This window comes from Oncorhynchus gorbuscha, linkage group LG26, assembly GCF_021184085.1.
Source record: "Oncorhynchus gorbuscha isolate QuinsamMale2020 ecotype Even-year linkage group LG26, OgorEven_v1.0, whole genome shotgun sequence".
Taxonomy (NCBI): domain Eukaryota; kingdom Metazoa; phylum Chordata; class Actinopteri; order Salmoniformes; family Salmonidae; genus Oncorhynchus; species Oncorhynchus gorbuscha.
The window spans coordinates 34,432,770-34,456,165 of record NC_060198.1 but is presented as its reverse complement, the minus strand read 5'-3'; the positions used below and the strand labels follow the sequence as shown (position 1 = coordinate 34,456,165).

The window sequence follows — 23,396 nt, the reverse complement described above, 5'->3', positions numbered from 1 at the left end:
ACTCTGTATGCCATGGGCTCCCCAACCCTGTTCCTGCAGCTACCCAGTACTCTGTATGCCATGGGCTCCCCAACCCTGTTCCTGCAGCTACCCAGTACTCTGTATGCCATGGGCTCCCCAACCCTGTTCCTGCAGCTACCCAGTACTCTGTATGCCATGGGCTCCCCAACCCTGTTCCTGCAGCTACCCAGTACTCTGTATGCCATGGGCTCCCCAACCCTGTTCCTGCAGCTACCCAGTACTCTGTATGCCATGGGCTCCCCAACCCTGTTCCTGCAGCTACCCAGTACTCTGTATGCCATGGGCTCCCCAACCCTGTTCCTGCAGCTACCCAGTACTCTGTATGCCATGGACTCCCCAACCCTGTTCCTGCAGCTACCCAGTACTCTGTATGCCATGGGCTCCCCAACCCTGTTCCTGCAGCTACCCAGTACTCTGTATGCCATGGGCTCCCCAACCCTGTTCCTACAGCTACCCAGTACTCTGTATGCCATGGGCTCCCCAACCCTGTTCCTGCAGCTACCCAGTACTCTGTATGCCATGGGCTCCCCAACCCTGTTCCTGCAGCTACCCAGTACTCTGTATGCCATGGGCTCCCCAACCCTGTTCCTGCAGCTACCCAGTACTCTGTATGCCATGGACTCCCCAACCCTGTTCCTGCAGCTACCCAGTACTCTGTATGCCATGGGCTCCCCAACCCTGTTCCTGCAGCTACCCAGTACTCTGTATGCCATGGACTCCCCAACCCTGTTCCTGCAGCTACCCAGTACTCTGTATGCCATGGGCTCTCCAACCCTGTTCCTGTAGCTACCCAGTACTCTGTATGCCATGGGCTCACCAACCCTGTTCCTGCAGCTACCCATATGTCAATGTATCTGTTAAACCATGTGATGCTATGAAGAATATCAGAAGGGGAGGAGGACATAATGGAGTCTTGTCTTCTTATGGGGAATGTGTCTGTAACTATTGTATGTCCCCTCTGAGGTTGCCCTTATCTTGATTTGGAATATGACCTAAGAGGCTCACTGTTTTTTCTGATCTTGTCCAGGAGGGGGTGTATTTGAGATGGGAGTATTTAGAATTGACAATTGATATATGCCATTGGATGAGGTAATGGTTTGGTACTATGTTGTACCAAGAACGAGATAAGAACTTAGTTTAGGAGACCAAACTAAACGATAATTTATAGCTAATGCTGTCTGGCTATGGGATACTCCTCTCTCAAGTAAAGTCTTCCTTTGTAATGTTCCTAAGATCTGTGTTTTGTCATGTGAGTTGAGATGGGTGTGTCTTGGCTATAAATTATACTAATAATTGTTTTGTAAGCACTCTCAGAGAATTCATTTATAGACACTGAATTGATCTGAGAGTCAAACAGGGTTATGGTGAAGCTCATATAATTAAAAGATGGAACTACAAAGCAATATTTCCTAGATTAACAAAAGGTAAACAATTTCTCCAAAATGAAACAAAGTGCTGATATTAGTTGGCAGGGGTCTTTACTTCAACATTCTGTGTTTTGATGCATTTCTAATACCTTTTAATAGTTTTTCTGGTAGATGTTTTCTAAGACTCATTTTCCATCTGTTTATCCACAAATCAAAGCCTTCACTTATGCCACATTTTTTAATTGGAAAATGGTTGAAAATGTATCAATAGCTAGATTTCCATCAAATTGGCGATGGATTGTCATGTGAATATTAAAAAATATGCATAAAAACAAGAGTATGCACATTTTCCCATCAGAGGTGTTTCCATCAAATTGACTTGTGGATAAAAGGCTGTGTGTGCGTGATGACGTAATGCACATAAACATATATTTTGTGGTACCAAATAAAAAATACAAGTTTCCATCACATTTTCAACTCTGATGGTTCTCACTAAAAGTTTTTGCGTTATATAGCGAGTGTATCCACTCTGGTATTGGCAAATGCACTCAAGCCAATAGCTCGCAGATGACCCTAAATTATGAGATTATTATGGATAAAAAGTGAGAATTTCTACTTGTCAAACAGCCAAGTATCGATGATCATGTCACCAGAACAAGACCCTCAATATTGGAAACAAGCATAAAGCTCAACACCTTGCATTTTCACCACCCTTTGAAGTACATAATTTATTTAATCTGTAATCTACTAAACAGCATGCTTTCCTAATAACCAGCATGCTTTCCTAATAACCAGCATGCTTTCCTAATAACCAGCATGCTTTCCTAATAACCAGCATGCTTTCCTAATAAACAGCATGCTTTCCCGATGAGTCGTAGTAGGAAGACCACACAACGTCATCCCGACTCCAGGTTTACTTACATATCATAGCAATATTCGCGCATAAAAGCTTTTCCACTGACGTTTCTTGCGTCATTTTACAGACACAAAAAGATGCCACCTTGTCTAGTGTATTTTGTTGTGTCGACATTCGGAAGGTTTACCAAAAAATGTGTTTTTCCATCAGGCCTGTCGTGAATGTTTTTAAAATATTTTTTACTCACATTGGCTGGAAATCTGGTTTATGCATTCATTTCCCCAAAATATAGATTCTTATCTTTCATTTGACACCCAATTTGATATGCGCCTATGAACTTCACGTTGGTGCTTATGGGTCCTTTTACATGGACATGCCCAGAGTCATCTGACCGGTCAGAATTATAATGCATGTCTTCCGGCCACATCGATACACACGCATCATTTGTGACGTTGTCAGCCAACCCGTCTACAGATTAAAACATTAGACCTTTATGCCTGCACACAAATACAGTGAACTAGTACCGTGTTCAGGAATTGAAGTTCGTTCCTCAGACAGCTGATCTCCTTGTGCAAGTACTGCACCTCATTCTCCTTCACCCTGAGAAGAACCTGTGACAAAACAAAATAATATTATTACAAGCTAACAAGAGTGATAAACCCAACATCTAAGACACTGAGCAAACAAATAGCAACTGTCCATAAAAACATTATTTAGAAGAAACATTTACTCTGTCAAAATTGACTACAAAGTGTAAATAGGATGATTTTGGTCATAAAGTCAGTCTCTTCCAAAATAGAGTTTTGTGAGACTTGTTGTCGTAACCGCAACTCAGCGTAAATGAAGGTTGGGTTTGTTTCAACCCTGCCCACATCTGGTAATCATCAATTCGGAGTACAGAAGCACGCAACCCGATCGTAATGCCTGTGGCAACTTTGGGTTCACTAGTTGGGGACCATCGGTAAATTACACAATGTACATGGAAAAATATGTTAAAAGTCCAATAGCTCCAAATTTCAGTGACTTAACCCTCCAGATATAAATTGTATTAATTCAACTAGCCCCGGAGGTAGGCTATCCAAAGTCAAACCAATTACCACGGGCGCACAATAGCCGACTGAAGCTAAGTGGCAAAATAACTCACTCTTCCCACCTGCGAACACACACACACACACACACACACATCAAACCACAACCCAAAACAACTCTCGGTTGAATTTAGTCATGGCCACTAGCATTTCTTAAATGAACCAAATCTAAAAATTAGGCCAAATCAGGAAGTGCAGTCACCATTTAACAAATCAACTTGTGTTGAAAACACCTTTGGTGTCTCCATGGGGCACAGCGTCCAACAGGGGGCATTGTGTTTCAGTGTACAGTCAATGATGCATTTATGTAAAAATTCACACCACACACGTTCAAGGCATTGCCCTACATAGTAACCAACTGCACGCTGCCTTTCATAATCCCTTCCCTTTCTATTCAAACATGAGAAGTGGCCCCTATGTCACTGTTGTAGGTAGAGAGGCTTATGGTTGAGGGGCTCTCTACATCTTCTCCCCTCTTCCTGACCCACCTCCAGCTCACAGGACGGTCTGTCCTGGTTGTTATGGGAAACACCCTCCGACCCCTGGCCCGTGACGATGGAGTGCATGCGGCTGATCTCCTCTGTCAAACGGGCCTGTAGGTCCTGAAAGGTGAAAACATTAACAGTATTTGAGCATACTGACAAACCGCTGAATGTGTCATATGGATAGGCATTGCTTGTCTATAACAGAAAAGTGTTAGGGTAGACTAGGCTAAATGCACAGGACCAGCTGACCTCCAGACTCCTGGCTCACCTGGTTCTCTTTCCTCAGCTGCTCCAGCTCGCTCTCCTTGCGAGTGATGTCTTTCTCCCTCTCCCCGTTGCTCTGCTCAGCCCTGTTCAGCTCCAGACACTTCTGGGAGTACCTCTCAGACAGGCCAGACAGCTCCCTCTGCAGGGCCTGGGTCTCTAACCTGAGGGGACGAGAGGATAAAAACATTTAATTTATATAAACTGTATATTACAGTAAATACTATATTATGCCAGAGATTAAAAGCAAAACTGGAGACAATACTGGTATTCTGTAGAAAACTTGACACAGTCAAAACAGTAGCAGCCATGTTGTGTTTACATGGCAGACCATTACATGAATAACAGTCTTTCAAAAAATCTAACTGTGAAAATGGTGGTGAGGGTGGGTGTGCTTTGTTCTGAGTAATTCTGTTTTCATTTTGGTACAACAGTGGTTTGGTACAAACATTTTGGTACAACAGTGGTTTAGATGGAAACCTCTGCCCACACCTATTAACCACAAATGCAAAAAGAAAATCATAATTGACACACACACACACGTAATGTCATGTTCATTAACATTGTATGCGCAACAGATCCCTTGACTTTTTGCACATTACAGCCGGAATTTGAAATAGATTAAATTGTGTCACTGGCTTACACACAATACCACAATGTCAAAGTAGAATTATGTTTTTAGAATTTAACAAATAAATCAAATATGAAAAGCTGAAATGTCTTAAGTCAGTAAGTATTCAATCCATTTGTATTGGCATGCCTAAATACATTCAGGTGTAAAAATGGGCTTAACAAGTCACATAATAAGTTGCATGGACTCAGTGTTTAATATGGTTTTTGAATGACTACCTCATCAAATACTATTATCTGTAAGGTCCTTCAGTCGAGCAGTGAATTTCAAACAGATTCAACAACAAAGACCAGGGAGGTTTTCCAATGCCTTGTAAAGAGCACCTATTGGTAGATGGGTAAAAAAACAAACAGAATATCCCTTTGAGCATGGTGAAGTTATTAACTACAATTTGGATGGTGTATCAATACACCCAGTCACTACAAAAGATACAGGCATCCTTCCTAACTCAGTTGCCGGAGAGGAAGGACACCTCTCAGGAATTTCACCATGAGACCAATGGTGACTTTAAAACAGAGTTTAACCTGTTAAGTCGACCCTCTACCTTTTCGAACATTCTGTTAAAAATCGCGCAACATTTCAGCGCCCTGCTACTCATGCCAGGAATATAGTATATGCATATTATTAGTATGTGTGGATAGCAAACACTCTGACGTTTCTAAAACTGGTTAAATCACGGCTGTGACTTTAACAGAGCGTGAGTTTCATCGAATAGCGCAGAAAAACCTGATCACTGAAAATGGAAATAAATATCCTTGCGCTTACTTCCAGGAATTGTTCAAAGTGAACCGAATTACATGAGACCGAGGTTTCAGCGCCTACAGCTACCACACGTTGTCTAGGGTCTTGTCATTTGATTCGCAATTGATTCTTGGTCTAACCGGTTCAAGGGAACTCCTTCCCTCCGTTCTCCGACCGGATGTTTTGGTCGAGCTCTCTCGGCCATGTTTTTTTTCAGACGACACCTATAGAAGTTACATTGCCTCCTGATGAATTTTATCGCTTATTAACGTGTACTAATACATAAAGTTGCATTAAAAGTATTTCAAAGTTTTGTGAAAGTTTATCGTCGACTTTTTGAATTTAAAAAAATGACGTTACGTTATGAAACGCTCTTTTTTTCATTTATCATACAGTCTACATAGAACGATATCTAGGCTATATATGGACCGATTTAATCGAAAAAAAGACCCAATAGTGATTATGGGACATCTAGGAGTGCCAACAAAGAAGATGGTCAAAGGTAATGAATGTTTTATATTTTATTGTGCGGTTTGTGTAGCGCCGAATATGCTAATTATTTTGTTTACGTCCCCTGCGGGTCTTTTGTGGTGTTACATGCTATCAGATAATAGCTTCTCATGCTTTCACCGAAAAGCATTTTAAAAATCTGACTTGTTGCCTGGATTCACAACGAGTGTAGCTTTATTCAATACCCTGCATGTGTATTTTAATGAACGTTTGAGTTTTAACTAATACTATTAGCATTTAGCGTAGCGCATTTGCATTTCCAAAGCTCTAGATGGGACGCCTGCGTGCCAGGTAGGAGCAAGTGGTTAATGGCTGTGATGGGAGAAAACTGAGGATGAATCAACATTGTAGTTACTACACAATACTAACCAAAATGACAGAATGAAAAGGAAGCCTGTACATCTCAAGGGTGATCAATGGAAACAGGATGCACCAGAGCTTAATTTCAAGTCTCATAGCAAAGGGTCTGAATATTTTTGTTTAAAAAATGCAAAAATGTCTTAAAACCGGTTTTCGCTTAGTCACTATGGTGTAGTTTGTGAAGTGCTGAAAAACATTTTTTTCCCCTTCCATTTTAGAAGGCTTTAAAACTTATGGCTTGAACCCTGCTAATGGGATCGATATGACAACAGCCAGTGAAAGTGCAGGGCGCCAAATTCAAAACAGAAATCTCATAATTAAAATTCCTCAAACAGAAGTATTTTACACCATTTTAAAGATAAACTTGTTAATCCCACCACAGTGTCCGATTTCAAAAAGTCTTTACGACGAACGCACACCAAACGATTATGTTAGGTCTGCACCTAGTCACAGAAAAACACAGCCATTTTTCCAGCCATAGAGAAGTCACAAAAAGCAGAAATAGAGATAAAATGAATCACTAACCTTTGATGATCTTCATCAGATGACACTCATAGGACTTCATGCATGTATTGTTCGATAAACAAAAATATGAGTTTACATTGGCGCGTTGTGTTTAGTAGTTCCAAAACATCCGGTGATTTTGCAGAGAGCCACATTCATTTACAGAAATACTCATAATAAACATTGATAAAAGATAAAACCATTATGCATGAAATTATAGATACACTTCTCCTTAATGCAAACGCTGTGTCAGATTTCAAAAAAGCTTTACTGAAAAAGCACACCATGCTATAATCTGAGTACAGCGCTCAGACAACAAATCAAGCCATACAGATATCCGCCATGTTGGAGTCAACAGAAGTCAGAAATAACAAATATTTGCTTACCTTTGATGATCTTCATCAGAATGCACTCCCAGGAATCCCAGTTCCACAATAAATGTTTGATTTGTTCAATAAAGTCCATCATTTATGTCGAAATACCTTCTTTTTGTTTGTGGCGTTTAACCCAGTAATCCAAATTCATGACGCGCGAGCAGACGAAGTCAAAAGGTCACAATACAGTCCGTAGAAACATGTCAAACAAAGTATAGAATCAATCTTTAGGATGTTTATCATAAATATTCAATAATGTTCCAACCGGACAATTCCTTTGTCTTCAGAAATGCAATGGTACTCAAGCTAACTCTCACATGAACCCGAGTGACCAGCTCATGCCACTCTGCCAGACCACTGACTCATTTAGCTCCCATTCCCCCCTCCTTCACAGTAGAAGCATCAAACAAGGTTCTAAAGACTTGACATCTAGTAGGAGCCGTAGGAAGTGCAATTTGACCCCATAGACACTGTATATTCGATAGGCAAAGAGTTAAACTACAAACCTCAGATTTCCCACTTCCTGGTTGGATTTTTCTCAGGTTTCTGCCTGCCATATGAGTTCTGTTATACTCACAGACGTCATTCAAACCGTTTCAGAAACTTCAGAGTGTTTTCGATCCAATAGTAATAATAATATGCATATATTAGCAACTGGGCCTGAGTAACAGGCAGTTTACTCTGGGAACCTTATTCATCCAAGCTACTCAATACTGCCCCCAGCCAACGTAACAAAATGTGGAAAAAGTAAATGGTTTGAATACTTTCCGAAGGCACTGTACATGTACAAATTACCTCGACTAACCTGTACCCCCGCACCTTGACTAGGTACCGGTACCCCATGTATATAGCCTTGCTATAGTTATTTTATTGTGTTACCTTTTATTTGATTATTTACTTCAATTTATTTAGTAAATATGTTCTGCATTGAACTGCATTGTTGGTAAGGACTTGTAAGTAAGTATTTCACAGTAAGGTCTACACAGGTTGTATTCAGCGCAAGTGACAAAATGTTATTTGACTATAGCATGATCAGAGCATCTGCTAAATGAACTAAATAGAAATGTATATACAAATCCACAATTGCAAAGCATGCTGAGTATTATTCTATTGAGCTCCACCCCAAAACAAGGCCAATAATAATACCCAGTGAGCTTTGCAGTTTATTTTGGTATGTTCATTTTCACTTATACATTTTGGTCATTTAGCAGACACTATTATCCAGAGTGACTTGCTCTAGCATATCATAGTCATGGCAAGTGAAATGTCTTTGTAACCCTTACTGAGAACGTTGTTGCTGTTCGGGTCGGCTAACTGCATATACATTTTTGTATTTTAAAATACATCTATTTTAATGACATACATTTAAAAAATAAAGGTATTTTGTAGTTTATTTTGATATATTGACCTTCATGGCATTTTGTGATTGTATTTTGCCCATCCCGGACCATAGGCTTCGTGGTAAAATGCACAGGAGGGGATACTTCAGGCAGAGCTAAATTCAGTAACCTGTAAAATGTTTGTGTTCGTATTTCCAACAGTGCAGTAATATCTAACAATACACACACATCTAAAAAGTAAGAAATAATAGGATGAGCGATGTTGAAGTCTGGAGTGTATATCGTGCATTCGGAAAGTTTTCAGACACCTTTACTTTCATCACATTTTGTTACATTACCTTATTATAAAATGGATTTTAAAAATTAAAAAATCCCTCAAACTACACACATTAGCCCATAACGACAAAGCAAAAACAGGTTTTTAAATATTTTTGGGATGGTTCCAGGTTTCCTCCAGACGTGACACTTGGCCTTCAGGGGAAAAAGTTGAATCTTGGTTTGATCAGACCAGAGAATATTGTTTCTCATGGTCTGAGTCCTTTAGGTGCCTTTTGTCAATGTTCTTGTCAATGGCAACCCGGAACATGTCCCAGACCGTGTGGTCATAGTCTTTAACCAAGGATTCCGATTGGTCAGATCAGCAGTGAATAGACCTTAGCACGGGTACTTCCTGTTTGAGTTTCTGCCTATAGGGAGTAGCAAAATGGAGTCGTGATCCAATTTACCTAAGGGAGGTCGGGGGGAGGGCTTGTAGCCCTACCGAAAGGGAGAGTAACAACGGTCAAGTTTTTAAAGTGCGAGTACTGCAGGCGTGTTGATAGAACTTCGTGGCATTTTCCTCAGATTTTCTTTATTAAAGTCCCAGCTATAATAAATGCGGACTTGGGATATGGGTTTTCCAGTTTGCGCAAAGGTCCAGTGTAGTTCCTTGAGCAATTATGCAAATACCTTTTTGGGGGGGGGAAAGCAACATCGTCACCAACATTTTCTTGCATCCATCTGACCATGCAGATTGCAAAGTGAATGGAAAAAAAGTGCTTGTGACTAAATGATGGTACAAAGGGTGTACTATGTATGTGAAGGTGTTTGTAAGGAATGGGTTGTGTTTTGAGCACTCACTGCTGCTGTGTGCGTAGGGTCTGTGTGTTGGCACTCCCTCCACCAAGCCTCTTTGCCTTCTCCACTTCTCTCTCCAGCTCCTCCTTGTGGGCCTTCTTCAGTGTCTCCATAACTAAACCACAGAGAGAAAGGGGAGGATGTGATGAAATTCTGTGGTGTTGACTGTTCCATTCTGACGTCACACGCCTCAAACAAAAGTCCTGGAATTGGGGTGCTAATGACATCAATGTATAATTTTGACCCTTGACCCCATGATCCTGTGACCCCTGACCTTGTGCTGTGTCCTGGGTCTCCTCCCTCAGCACCCGGTCCCTGTCCCTCTCCAGCTCGCGGGTCTCGCGGGTATGCTGCTTCTGCAGCTCCTCCAGGACCTGTTTGTGGGCCCGCTCCATGGCCTGAAGGCTGCGGCCGCACGTTGCCTCCCGACCACAGCTACCTCCCCCACCCTCCCCCCACCACACCCTCCTCCCTGAAAACGCTCCAGCTGCTGCCTCAGAGACGCCACCTGAGTGTCACAAAGGTAGAGAGGCGGTAAAGCTCACTGAAAGAAAGAGAGAGGCGGCGGGGTGGTATGTAATTACTGGGTTGAACCCAACTGACATGCGAGTAGTGAAGGGGGATGCGAATGCCATATTCCATGCAGTCATATATCCCACACATCAGGTCATGTGTCTCAAAGGCAATGTTAGGGACTGTATGGATCATAGACAAAGGGAGAGTGCAAGGAGTACATTCATCTGGATCTGATTCCAGCAACCCCATGATATGATTGTATGGTCTGCACGAGTCCTAAAACTACCCCCGTGAAGACACAGTAGTCAACAGCACACTATACAATGTTATCACAGGACACATCACTCAAAGATGGAATGAGCCTCCAGCAGTGTTTCCACTATCGACATCTGATAAACTCACAGTTGTAGAACCAGAGAAATGTCTTACTTTATTTTTCCAGGCAAACCGGTATTACTAACTAAGCCCCTATTACACCCTCCTCCTTGGTATTTTGAAGGCTGACAGAGTCAGTGTTACTGCAGAGGGCCTGATTACCATCCCACATGCATAATAGGACAAGCCTAGTGTTAAAGAGTTAAACTTCATCTGTAGGTGAATCATCTAGATGAAGAGTAAATTTGCATTTATTTATTGTGTTTGCAAATTGAAAAACATCTCCACGCACTACCTCCCTCTGCAGCGCCTCATTGGCTGGATGGCTGGACCGTGAGCCCATTGGCAGTAGTGACATCTCCTTTAGTGGCAGCCGCTCAAACTCTGCCCACTTTTTCTCAATTTCCTCCTCTGCTCTTATCCTGGGGTCTGAGCCTACACCCGGCCCTTTCCTCGACAGCACCTGCTCCCATGTGCTACTGGTCACATCTCTGCTCCTCTCCTCCTGCCATTGGGCGTGCTCCCTGCCCTGCCCCTCTCCTGCCTCTCTCTGAGTGGCTGGCAGAGGGCTGGAGGGGACGGGCACTGGTGACAGCTCAACACAGTCAAATCGGCGTACAGAGGAGGTGGTGATTTCTGATCCAGCATCACCGTGGCGAGAAGGTGGTCGATGAGTGGAGGCCAGGGAGCGAGAGTTCTCCTTGTCACTACTGCCCTCGGGCAGTCTGGAGGAGAGGAAGGACAGGGAGAGACCAAGTCAGACAGAGACAGCGCGCAGATTGATAAAGTGACAGTATAATAGGGCTGTGGCCGTCATTACATTTTGTCAGCCAGTTATTGTCATGCAAAAGACTGCCTGTCTCACGGTAATTGACAGTTAATTAACAAACACATTTAGCATCTCCAGGCCTCCACACATACAAGCCACTGATGCAGACCTTTGGAAAATCTAGATAAAAAATAATGTAATAAATCAACATACACCATCACAATAATCCATTATTTATTTTAGTCCGGTCTAAAGAAACAAGATAACAACATGTATTTCAGGAGAACAGAATAGGAGTTGGCCTACTGCATGTTATGCCTGGCTATGCTCCATGCCATAGACTTGTTCATTAGGCTGACAAGATATGCTTATAAGTCCTGTGCCATCATTTTATATTATATGATTTTATACTTAAATTATATTCTTCTAACTTAGCTGAATAAAATAGAAAGTATATTTTTCCCCACTCAGAACGAGTGCGCATATGAGCTTAAAAGCGATCATTTGAAACCGGTCCTATACACTAGATTTATAGTTATTTGGCAACTTTAGTTGTGAATGATACAAACATTAGAAATCAAAACGTATATGGGCTGCATGATGTGACTACAGGCTATTGAGGATTTGAGAAAGTAGCAAAAAAAAAAGGTTTGCAGTCTGCTCCTTGCCTCAGGCTGCACAACCGTTGTCTCATCAAGTGAGTATTCTATAGGCTAGACCAATAAGGTATCAAATACATCTTAAATCAGTTTTTAAATGTTTTTCTGCCATGTGTAACATACAGTAGGCTATGTATTGTATAACAGCTCAATCAATTTTATTTCAGGGTTTTTGTTCCGGCTTGGGCTCATATAGGCCTATGCATAAGCTCAAATATGAGTATGGGTGTTGTGAATGAATCTTAGAAAGCGCTGTCCATTTCCTTGTCTTAGGCTTTGAACCAACATCCACAACGACCATGTTTTACTCTCAGTTTCAACCTGCTGTTGAACTTCTTTCTTCAAATTCATCATCACAGTAAGGTGAATTTTAAAAGCATGAGACTGTTTTGATGATTAGTGTTTGATGTCATTTTTGATTGCGTTTGCATTGCTGTCAGAGTGGTTAGAGGGACACTAGAGCCCTGAGTACCAGGTCATTAGGACCTGATGGTTGTTAGCAACTTGGGTACTACCAAAGCACGTCCCAAGTACATAAGAGGAGATTACCATGACTCAACTGTCACGTGTAATTTTTCTGCGGTCATGACTAATGACTGCCGGTGTGGCGGTAATATGGTCACCTCAACAGCCCTATCACACAATATCACGACATAAAAGAAATCCCTGGTGATTCACTATGTAAGCAACATAACATTACAAATGATTAATGAGACAAAGTAATCCATAACTGCCCATGGACTTAGTAGCCCACCTGTACACCAGTATGAGAAAACAATAGGCCTCTATGTGACTTGTGTATTTGCCAGCTGGGACACAGAGGGAGGAGGAACTCACTGTGTAAGGTCTGGAGAGCTGCTGGGCCGAACACTCTTCCTCAGAACCTCAATCCAGTTCCTCCTGATCCCTGCAGTCATAGCTGACAGTGTGACAACTGCCTCCCTCGTCTGACCGACGGAGAGAAGAGTAGGTTAAGAAATGGAAAGGTTGTGGTGAGGGGAAGATAAGGAGAAAGAGATCATTCAAATACCTGTCACTCATCCTCACATAACATAGAAAATACACTGCTCAAAAAAATAAAGGGAACACTTAAACAACACAATGTAACTCCAAGTCAATCACACTTCTGTGAAATCAAACTGTCCACTTAGGAATCAACACTGATTGACAATAAATGTCACATGCTGTTGTGCAAATGGAATAGACAACAGGTGGAAATTATAGGCAATTAGCAAGACACCCCCAATAAAGGAGTGGTTCTGCAGATGGGGACCACAGATCACTTCTCAGTTCCTATGCTTCCTGGCTGATGTTTTGGTCACTTTTGAATGCTGGCGGTGCTTTCACTCTAGTGGTAGCATGAGGCGGAGTCTACAACCCACACAAGTGGCTCAGGTAGTGCAGCTCATCCAGGATGGAACATCAATGCGAGCTGTGGCAAGAAGGTTTGCTGTGTCTGTCAGCGTAGTGTCCAGAGCATGGAGGCGCTACCAGGAGACAGGCCAGTACATCAGGAGACGTGGAGGAGGCCGTAGGAGGGCAACAACCCAGCAGCAGGACCACTATCTCCGCCTTTGTGCAAGGAAGAGCAGGAGGGGCACAGCTAGAGCCCTGCAAAATGACCTCCAGCAGGCCACAAATGTGCATGTGTCTGCTCAAATGGTCAGAAACGGACTCCATGAAGGTGGTATGAGGGCCCGACGTCCACAGGTGGGGGTTGTGCTTACAGCCCAACACCGTGCAGGACGTTTGGCATTTGCCAGAGAACACCAAGATTGGCAAATTCGCCACTGGCACCCTGTGCTCTTCACAGATGAAAGCAGGTTCACACTGAGCACATGTGACAGACATGACAGTCTGGAGACCAAGGCAGCAGAACGTTCTCCACGGCAACATCCTCCAGTATGACCGGTTTGGTGGTGGGTCGTCATGGTGTGGGGTGGCATTTCTTTGGGGGGGCCGCACAGCCCTCCATGTGCTCGCCAGAGGTAGCCCGACTGCCATTAGGTACCGAGATGAGATCCTCAGACCCCTTGTGAGACCATATGCTGGTGCGGTTGGCCCTGGGTTCCTCCTAATGCAAGACAATGCTAGACCTCATGTGGCTGGAGTGTGTCAGCAGTTCCTGAAAGAGGAAGGCATTGATGCTATGGACTGGCCCGCCTGTTCCCCAGACCTGAATCCAATTGAGCACATCTGGGACATCATGTCTCGCTCCATCCACCAACGCCACGTTGCACCACAGACTGTCCAGGAGTTGGCGGATGCTTTAGTCCAGGTCTGGGAGGAGATCCCTCAGGAGACCATCCGCCACCTCATCAGGAGCATGCCCAGGCGTTGTAGGGACGTCATACAGGCACGTGGAGGCCACAAACACTACTGAGCCTCATTTTGACTTGTTTTAAGGACATTACATCAAAGTTGGATCAGTCTGTAGTGTGGTTTTCCACTTTAATTTTGAGTGTGACTCCAAATCCAGACCTCCATGGGTTGATAAATTTGATTTCCATTGATCATTTGTGTGATTTTGTTGTCAGCACATTCAACTATGTGAAGAAAAAAGTATTTAAGAAGAATATTTCATTCATTCAGATCTAGGATGTGTTATTTTATTGTTCCCTTTATTTTTTTGAGCAGTGTAATTGGAACAGTGAAAAACACACTCACCTGTATTTGAAATCCATAGTTCTTCTCTACATCAAACTCAGACACTTTTACACAAGACTTCAGGTCAACCTCCCCGTCCAGATCATCCTTCTGTAAGACACAGTTAGGAACAAACAAGTAAGACTACAGACACATATCAATAACTCACAATGTATCCCCTAAGACAATTATTGCAATAGTCAAAATAACTTTGAAGCCATTGAAAACGTACCTCCTCCGCCCCAGAGTCTCTGTAGTACCTCAGACCAGCATCGGTCAACACAAACCAGTGCTTCTTCCACTGCAGACAGACAAGCCACCAGTTAAACCAGCACTATTCAACCAATCCGACACATTAATGCACACAAGCAGCTAAGTGACAGTTCACAGCAAGACATCATTCAAATCAAGTTAACATGGACCAATGAAACCTATGGAGTACACAGTGTTTAAGACATTATGACAAGTATAATAAGAGTGCTTAAAGTGATCTATGGGTCTATGAGTGTTTGTACTGTGAATTCAAAATGAGTTCAAACACATAACATACAAAATTAGCACACAGATGGTACAATGAGCCACAAGCTCATATGAGGACGTTTCATACTCAGTCTTATCCTGCTAGAACATACCGGTTGTGCCTGCCTGGGCACACCAAGCTATTACTGGGATAACACATGGATAGTCTGCAGCTATCGCCTTACGCACAAGCTTTCTCATTAGGAGAGAGGGAAAGAGGCGAGAGAAAGTAGGAGAGGAATCAAACAAGAAAGCAGAAGGGAAGAGAGCTAGAAAGACAGAAGAAAACAGATAAACAAGTGATACATGACTCCTGACTAGATAAGACAAGAAAGAAAGTGATAAGAAATGAAGAAAAATTTGACTTCACCTCTCCATTCTCATCCAGTTTTGACATCCATCCCTTCTTGAAGTTAAGGAGGTCGGGCTACAAGGAAAAAAGACAAAGTGTCAGGTTAACGGAACCGTTTTGAAGAAGTGAGACAAACACAAAAGTAGAACAAAGGATGCCAGTGTAGGATGTTCACAATACAAAGACCAACAGGCGTCTCATGCAGTTAATGCACCAAGGCAAACGCCTACGTGTACATTCAAATGTGTGAGGACATGGAAGTTGAGGGTTTTTGAAGTGTTAAAGGCAACAACAACAACAAAGCACACCTTTGGGTGATGAGAGAAGACAGAAAAAAAAGATTGCTAAGGTAACAGTAATATAATCAACGTAGACATGGGGAACTAGAGCAGAACACCATGTAGAGAGATTTGCAAGGTCATTAAATCTACAGTCAGAATGAGACCAGAGGTTTCACCATCTACATCACTAATAGTGTAACAGCTTCTAGGGTTCAAACATGGATTATAGATTTAAAAATCAGACTCATGTGTTACTGATATTTAACCACTGCAGCCTCAACTATTTCTAGGAATCCTTTCAGTTTGAGCGTGGGGGGAGCAGGGGAAAACCTGTGAGGTACTTTACAGAGGTGATCCTGGATCAAGATTAGGAAACTTATTCCATCTACATTCCTCAGTGTGGGTCTTGATCTCCTTCAACCCTCCAGCACTGCCTGTTCTCACTGTAACTCATAAGTTGTCACGTTGTAACCACCACTGTGCTTTGTTCCAGCAAAACCATGACAAGGTCTGAGGAGCATTAACAGGCAGATGTATGGTTACAGCATGAGGTAGACTTAGAACGACCTTCCCATGAGTTGACTAATGATAATAAAATGTGTCATTGTGGTAACTATGAGCATACTGGTGTGTGTATGTGTGTCTCAAAACATTTACCCTACAAATGCTTTAATATAGTTTTGAAATGAGATGCAATAAACTAATAGTTGGCAACAACAGGAAACATTGTTGACCAGCTGTTAACGTTATTTCAGCAAATAGACGTTTTTCGAAGTGCCAGGATGAGAATGACCCACCTGCACACAGAAGTATACCCTTAAAAACACTTGCTTATTAATTTGAAGGGATAAACTATATGTTGTTTGAATAATCATGCATTTATAGATTCCTCAAAGGCCAATTAAAAAGATTCTAAATTATAAGGGATCTAACAAAACAAACGATTTGGGTGAGGTGTTCGTTTGCACATGCAAACAGTCAACATATGGAGCTCAATGTTGCTCCAATTCAATTGACACTTAAGAACTGTAAACAATTGGATAACCCTAATGCGCTGACATAAATACAATACGCATACATGTTTGATTAGCCCTGGCAGCCCTTGGCAATGGCATTAATTTCCGCCACAGGTACGCAAAAAACAACGTGATGTATAGAAAACAAACTATAAAACGAAGAATTAAAGGCCACGAAACACAAGAATACAGACACACCCACTCCCCGAATTAAAAATGTAACCATTTTAACCCCAATGTTCCACGTTGCCTAGTGGTTGCCGCGAACAATTAAACATTCTTGAAACAATGTCTTGGAACACGGTTCAGTTATAGGCTCAAAAATGGAAATGTAATTCAAGTCGTGGCATCAAGGCACAAGTGCGAACGTACCGTCATGTTCGTAGAACCCAGGAGGCAGTTGAGAGAAAAACAAGTAAACACTTAAATAAAAAATATTGTTGCAATAGCCTACTCGTCCAACAACTTTATTTTGTACCAATGTGATCGGGGTTGAATAGTTATTGCTTCAGTTTTCAACCTGCTGACCCGTTCGCTTACAAACTTGTCTGCCTAGCAGGAAGGATAAAAAATAAAACAAACCCCGCCATTTCTACCCCTCTTGGTCGGTGAAACGTATCTTATCGACCAAATGTATTTCCCATGGACTATTTCAACAGAAACTGAAGATCATAGACGTCGTTGACACATACAACTCTTGAAAGACACAATTTCACAACTTTCCTGCCGTTTGTTACGATGTTTTTCGTTCTACACTCTCGCCCTGTTTACCACTTCCTGGGCAGATCTGTAAGAATCGTTTGAGCAAACAAGCTAACCAATCAAGTGATCAGTAGGCTTCTCAGAATACTTGAATATTGAAATATAGACTGTACACTGCCAAAAAAAGCAACCAATTCCACCTACTTCCAGACCACATAGCTTCTACTAAAATACACATCAAAGCATTTATGACATTCCTTAGTTGAGTAGCTAGATTCTTTATGCTGACTAGGTCAAATCTTGGGAGGTTTAGGAGGTTATTTTACGCCGATTCTCATGCAAAACGTTTATTAAACGGTAGCAAAAGGTACACGGGAGGGACTTACCTGCATTTGTCCAATATAAACTATCGTTTAAGTTGCAAAACGTTCCCAACGGTTTGGACTAAAGATTACACCCCAGGCCAAGAATTTGAAACACATGCCCCAGCAGCCACTGTAGACAAAGCTCATTCTATGAAATCCCAGTAGGGTTCAGGTGAAAGAAACAGACCTACAACCCACCAGCATTCTTCAAAGTCTGAATTAAATTTAGGAATGTTAAAAGAAAGCATTGAAGTCACACTGCATTTGAATTGATAGAGCAGGCATATACCAGTTTATCACAACTTCTTGAATTCATAACCTGAATAAATAGACCGATATGTGTTTGTAACATTGTAAACAAAATAGACTGCATGCAGGAGGAAAACATTGTAAAACGAAACATTCAGATTAGATATACTGTACACTAATAAGCGTGTGAGTAAATAAATACTAAATGTTGGCCATTATTCAAAGCAGCAACAGGGCAATAAATATTAAAGCCAAAAAGCCCTTCTATAATAGGATCGGAGAAGGAAGTTTGGATGTGGGCAGGTGAATGTGCACTCTGGCCTTTTCTAAATTGGATTTGCTCAACTTCTGCATCCTCTCTCCTCCATCCTCTCACCTCCTTTTGAAAAAGGCAAAAGGTCATCGAGGAGAGGCAGTGTAGAGAGGGAACGTGTAGAATGTATAGATAAAACGATATGTAGTACATTGTTTTTAAGCATGTGCATGCTTTTCTCCTCTGACAAAACGAAAGCTGGTTCAAAGGGGGTGTGGCAGATTTCTAATCATCTCTGCAAAAGACTCTGGTAGGATACACACGACTATCCTCGATGAAAGGTGGCTATCGAGAAGGACACTCTTCCGTTCGCCTACTAAGGAATTAACATCTCCTCAATCACAACGGTTTCCGGATCACGGAGGAGAGAGGATGGAGACAGACTTTTACCCAAATGAGAAAAGGCATATAAATGCCATTCCCCTTAGTAGAGGAAGTTTAGTTTATGTAAACGGAAGGAAAATTAGTCTGATGACCTGTGTACATGGGACACCTTCTGCATTAAATTAGACAACCTCCATAAAACAATGTACAATTTGATAAAGGCTACAGAAAGCACACACAAGTAGACCTGATACCTAAATGACTTAAATGTAATTGTAAATGTAGACCTGTACCTGCATTTGTTCCAAGGAAGAGCTATGTTGTGCCCTCCAAGGACTGGCCTCCTCCTCTATAGTGGGGCTGTGGGGCCTCTGTGAAGGAGGAGATTGTAATTATTAGTGTAAAAGTTTCTGGTGTCTTGTGATGTAAAACTGAGTGTGTTGAGCACAACACATCAACCCTGTTACCCATAGAGAGACAGGCTACACATTTTTAACATTTGTCATTTTTTTGTGAAGTTTGCATTCAATTGTCACTCCGTGTTGCACACAACAAGCTTCCATTCCCCCTGTCACAAGGGGATTTATGGCTGATTTAAGATGAAATCGTCAACCCTGCTACTTTATTTGGCACTTACTAATAGTTTTTTATTTAACTTCTTGAGATGGGAAAACTAGATTTTCATGAAGTTGAACATGTGCTCTTTATGACAGAATGTTAAAATTAGGTTAAATAAAACGTACACTTCTCAAAAGGCACTGAATTGGCGGAACGACTCACCTGCATTTGCAAAGAGGTGGACGAGTGTGTTCGAGACAGTCTACCACTGCTGCCATTATGCCATTCTATGTGGTTTCTCTCTAGGTCCCCTGAGTCATCTAGCCACTCTCTGGAGGGATGCTTGGAGAGGGAGTGGCTGAAACATCACACACGTGACTTTAGATACAACATATTAATATTTTTAAAAACTGTCAGTGACACAATACTGATGTCACATCTGAAATACAGAGGGAGAAACCACTTAACCACTTAACTCCCTCTTACAGCATTACCACGCATCGCCCCGACAGAAACAAACATCTCTCTGGTAAGAAGAGTGGCGGGGGCGTATGCCTCATGACTAACGGGACATGGTGTGATGAAGGAAACATACAGGAACTCAAATCCTTCTGTTCACCTGATTTAGAATTCCTCACAATCAAATGTAGACCGCATTATCTTCCAAGAGAATTCTCTTCGATTATAATCACAGCCGTATATATCCCCCCCCAAGCAGACACATCGATGGCTCTGAACGAACTTTATTTAACTCTTTGCAAACTGGAAAACATTTATCCGGAGGCTGCATTCATTGTAGCTGGGGATTTTAACAAAGCCAATCTGAAAACAAGACTCCCTAAATTTTATCAGCATATCGATTGCGCAACCAGGGGTGGTAAAACCTTGGATCATTGTTACTCTAACTTCCGCGACGCATATAAGGCCCTGCCCCGCCCCCTTTCGGGAAAGCTGACCACGACTCCATTTTGCTGATCCCTGCCTACAGGCAGAAATTAAAACAAGAGGCTCCCACGCTGAGGTCTGTCCAACGCTGGTCAGACCAAGCTGACTCTACACTCCAAGACTGCTTCCATCACGTGGACTGGGACATGTTTCGTATTGCGTCAGATGGGAATATTGACGAATACGCTGATTCGGTGTGCGAGTTCATTAGAACGTGCGTCGAAGATGTCGTTCCCATAGCAACGATAAAAACATTCCCTAACCAGAAACCGTGGATTGATGGCAGCATTCGCGTGAAACTGAAAGCGCGAACCACTGCTTTTAATCAGGGCAAGGTGTCTGGCAACATGACTGAATACAAACAGTGCAGCTATTCCCTCCGTAAGGCTATTAAACAAGCTAAGCGTCAGTACAGAGACAAAGTGGAATCTCAATTCAATGGCTCAGACACAAGAGGCATGTGGCAGGGTCTACAGTCAATCACGGACTACAAGATGAAATCCAGCCCAGTCACGGACCAGGATGTCTTGCTCCCAGGCAGATTAAATAACTTTTTTGCCCGCTTTGAGGACAATACAGTGCCACTGACACGGCCTGCAACGGAAACATGCGGTCTCTCCTTCACTGCAGCTGAGGTGAGTAAGACATTTAAACGTGTTAACCCTCGCAAGGCTGCAGGCCCAGACGGCATCCCCAGCCGCGCCCTCAGAGCATGCGCAGACCAGCTGGCCGGTGTGTTTACGGACATATTCAATCAATCCCTATACCAGTCTGCTGTTCCCACATGCTTCAAGAGGGCCACCATTGTTCCTGTTCCCAAGAAAGCTAAGGTAACTGAGCTAAACGACTACCGCCCCGTAGCACTCACTTCCGTCATCATGAAGTGCTTTGAGAGACTAGTCAAGGACCATATCACCTCCACCCTACCTGACACCCTAGACCCACTCCAATTTGCTTACCGCCCAAATAGGTCCACAGACGATGCAATCTCAACCACACTGCACACTGCCCTAACCCACCTGGACAAGAGGAATACCTATGTGAGAATGCTGTTCATCGACTACAGCTCGGCATTCAACACCATAGTACCCTCCAAGCTCGTCATCAAGCTCGAGACCCTGGGTCTCGACCCCGCCCTGTGCAACTGGGTACTGGACTTCCTGACGGGCCGCCCCCAGGTGGTGAGGGTAGGCAACAACATCTCCTCCCCGCTGATCCTCAACACGGGGCCCCACAAGGGTGCGTTCTGAGCCCTCTCCTGTACTCCCTGTTCACCCACGACTGCGTGGCCACGCACGCCTCCAACTCAATCATCAAGTTTGCGGACGACACAACAGTGGTAGGCTTGATTACCAACAACGACGAGACGGCCTACAGGGAGGAGGTGAGGGCCCTCGGAGTGTGGTGTCAGGAAAATAACCTCACACTCAACGTCAACAAAACTAAGGAGATGATTGTGGACTTCAGGAAACAGCAGAGGGAACACCCCCTATCCACATCGATGGAACAGTAGTGGAGAGGGTAGCTAGTTTTAAGTTCCTCGGCATACACATCACAGACAAACTGAATTGGTCCACTCACACTGACAGCGTCGTGAAGAAGGCGCAGCAGCGCCTATTCAACCTCAGGAGGCTGAAGAAATTCGGCTTGTCACCAAAAGCACTCACAAACTTCTACAGATGCACAATCGAGAGCATCCTGGCGGGCTGTATCACCGCCTGGTACGGCAACTGCTCCGCCCTCAACCGTAAGGCTCTCCAGAGGGTAGTGAGGACTGCACAACGCATCACCGGGGGCAAACTACCTGCCCTCCAGGACACCTACACCACCCGTTGTTACAGGAAGGCCATAAAGATCATCAAGGACATCAACCACCCGAACCACTGCCTGTTCACCCCGCTATCATCCAGAAGGCGAGGTCAGTACAGGTGCATCAAAGCTGGGACCGAGAGACTGAAAAACAGCTTCTATCTCAAGGCCATCAGACTGTTAAACAGCCACCACTAACACTGAGTGGCTGCTGCCAACACACTGTCATTGACACTGACCCAACTCCAGCCATTTTAATAATGGGAATTGATGGGAAATGATGTAAATATATCACTAGCCACTTTAAACAATGCTACCTTATATAATGTTACTTACCCTACATTATTCATCTCATATGCATATGTATATACTGTACTCTACATCATCGACTGCATCCTTATGTAACACATGTATCACTAGCCACTTTAACTATGCCACTTTGTTTACTTTGTCTACACACTCATCTCATATGTATATACTGTACTCGATACCATCTACTGTATGCTGCTCTGTACCATCACTCATTCATATATCCTTATGTACATGTTCCTTATCCCCTTACACTGTGTATAAGACAGTAGTTTTGGAATTGTTAGTTAGATTACTTGTTGGTTATCACTGCATTGTCGGAACTAGAAGCACAAGCATTTCGCTACACTCGCATTAACATCTGCTAACCATGTGTATGTGACAAATAAAATTTGATTCGATTTGATTTGATTTGATACCTTGCGGTCAACAATGGTAAACCCTAACCTTGCTGGTTTGAAGAGCTCCTGTCTCCCTGAGGGTAGATTTGGAGTCTGTCCCACATGACGATGCTGCTCCCTTTGGAGGACAGGCTTGACCTTTGGTAGATCGGCCATCATGGCGTACTCTTCCCTATTCCTCTCTGTTGACTCCCCTGACAACTGGCCAGACTCCGAGGACTCCATGGAACTCTGGGACGAGGTGTGCCTTTGCATCTGATGGGAGGGACTTAGGTTGCGGTTGGTCAATCCTTTTGTGTTTGGGGAGGAGCTACGAGTCTCCAGACCCTGCTTATTACTGTTACTCCTAGTGGTTTCCCAGGTGACAGCAGAGGCCCTCTGAGAAGGGGCAGATGTTTTGTTCTCTCTGCCTTCTCTGGATGGGGAGGTGCTATGTTGGAAGTGGGTGGAGCCTCGCCAGGTGCCAGGGGAGGGGTTAGAGTCCGGCCGAGCATCACCGTAAGTGTTTTTTCTCTGGTAAGAGAGGCTGGAGTCACCCCCACTGGTGGTTTTCCTGAGGAGTGACTGACCTGGTGGGTCATTGCCTCTTTTGGATGGAGTGGAGTTGCTACTGTCATGGCTCCGACCATTG

At 43.2% G+C, this 23,396-nt stretch overlaps 1 protein-coding gene across 1 annotated transcript in view; it reads right to left on the bottom strand.

Moving 5' to 3' along the window:
• The window catches only part of LOC124015369 (TRIO and F-actin-binding protein-like), a 31,456-nt gene extending 8,060 nt beyond the window's left edge, over positions 1 to 23,396 (bottom strand). The window contains exons 1-13 of the mRNA XM_046330542.1: positions 22,812 to 23,396; positions 19,524 to 19,659; positions 19,037 to 19,114; positions 15,512 to 15,568; positions 14,855 to 14,923; positions 14,644 to 14,733; positions 12,814 to 12,923; positions 10,757 to 11,273; positions 9,932 to 10,151; positions 9,661 to 9,772; positions 4,086 to 4,245; positions 3,821 to 3,934; positions 2,769 to 2,855 (exon numbers count right to left, since the gene is read on the bottom strand). Of these exons, the coding sequence (XP_046186498.1) occupies positions 2,769 to 2,855; positions 3,821 to 3,934; positions 4,086 to 4,245; positions 9,661 to 9,772; positions 9,932 to 10,151; positions 10,757 to 11,273; positions 12,814 to 12,923; positions 14,644 to 14,733; positions 14,855 to 14,923; positions 15,512 to 15,568; positions 19,037 to 19,114; positions 19,524 to 19,659; positions 22,812 to 23,020 (1,959 nt within the window). The 5' untranslated portion in view covers positions 23,021 to 23,396. The remainder of the gene's footprint in view (positions 1 to 2,768; positions 2,856 to 3,820; positions 3,935 to 4,085; positions 4,246 to 9,660; positions 9,773 to 9,931; positions 10,152 to 10,756; positions 11,274 to 12,813; positions 12,924 to 14,643; positions 14,734 to 14,854; positions 14,924 to 15,511; positions 15,569 to 19,036; positions 19,115 to 19,523; positions 19,660 to 22,811) is intronic.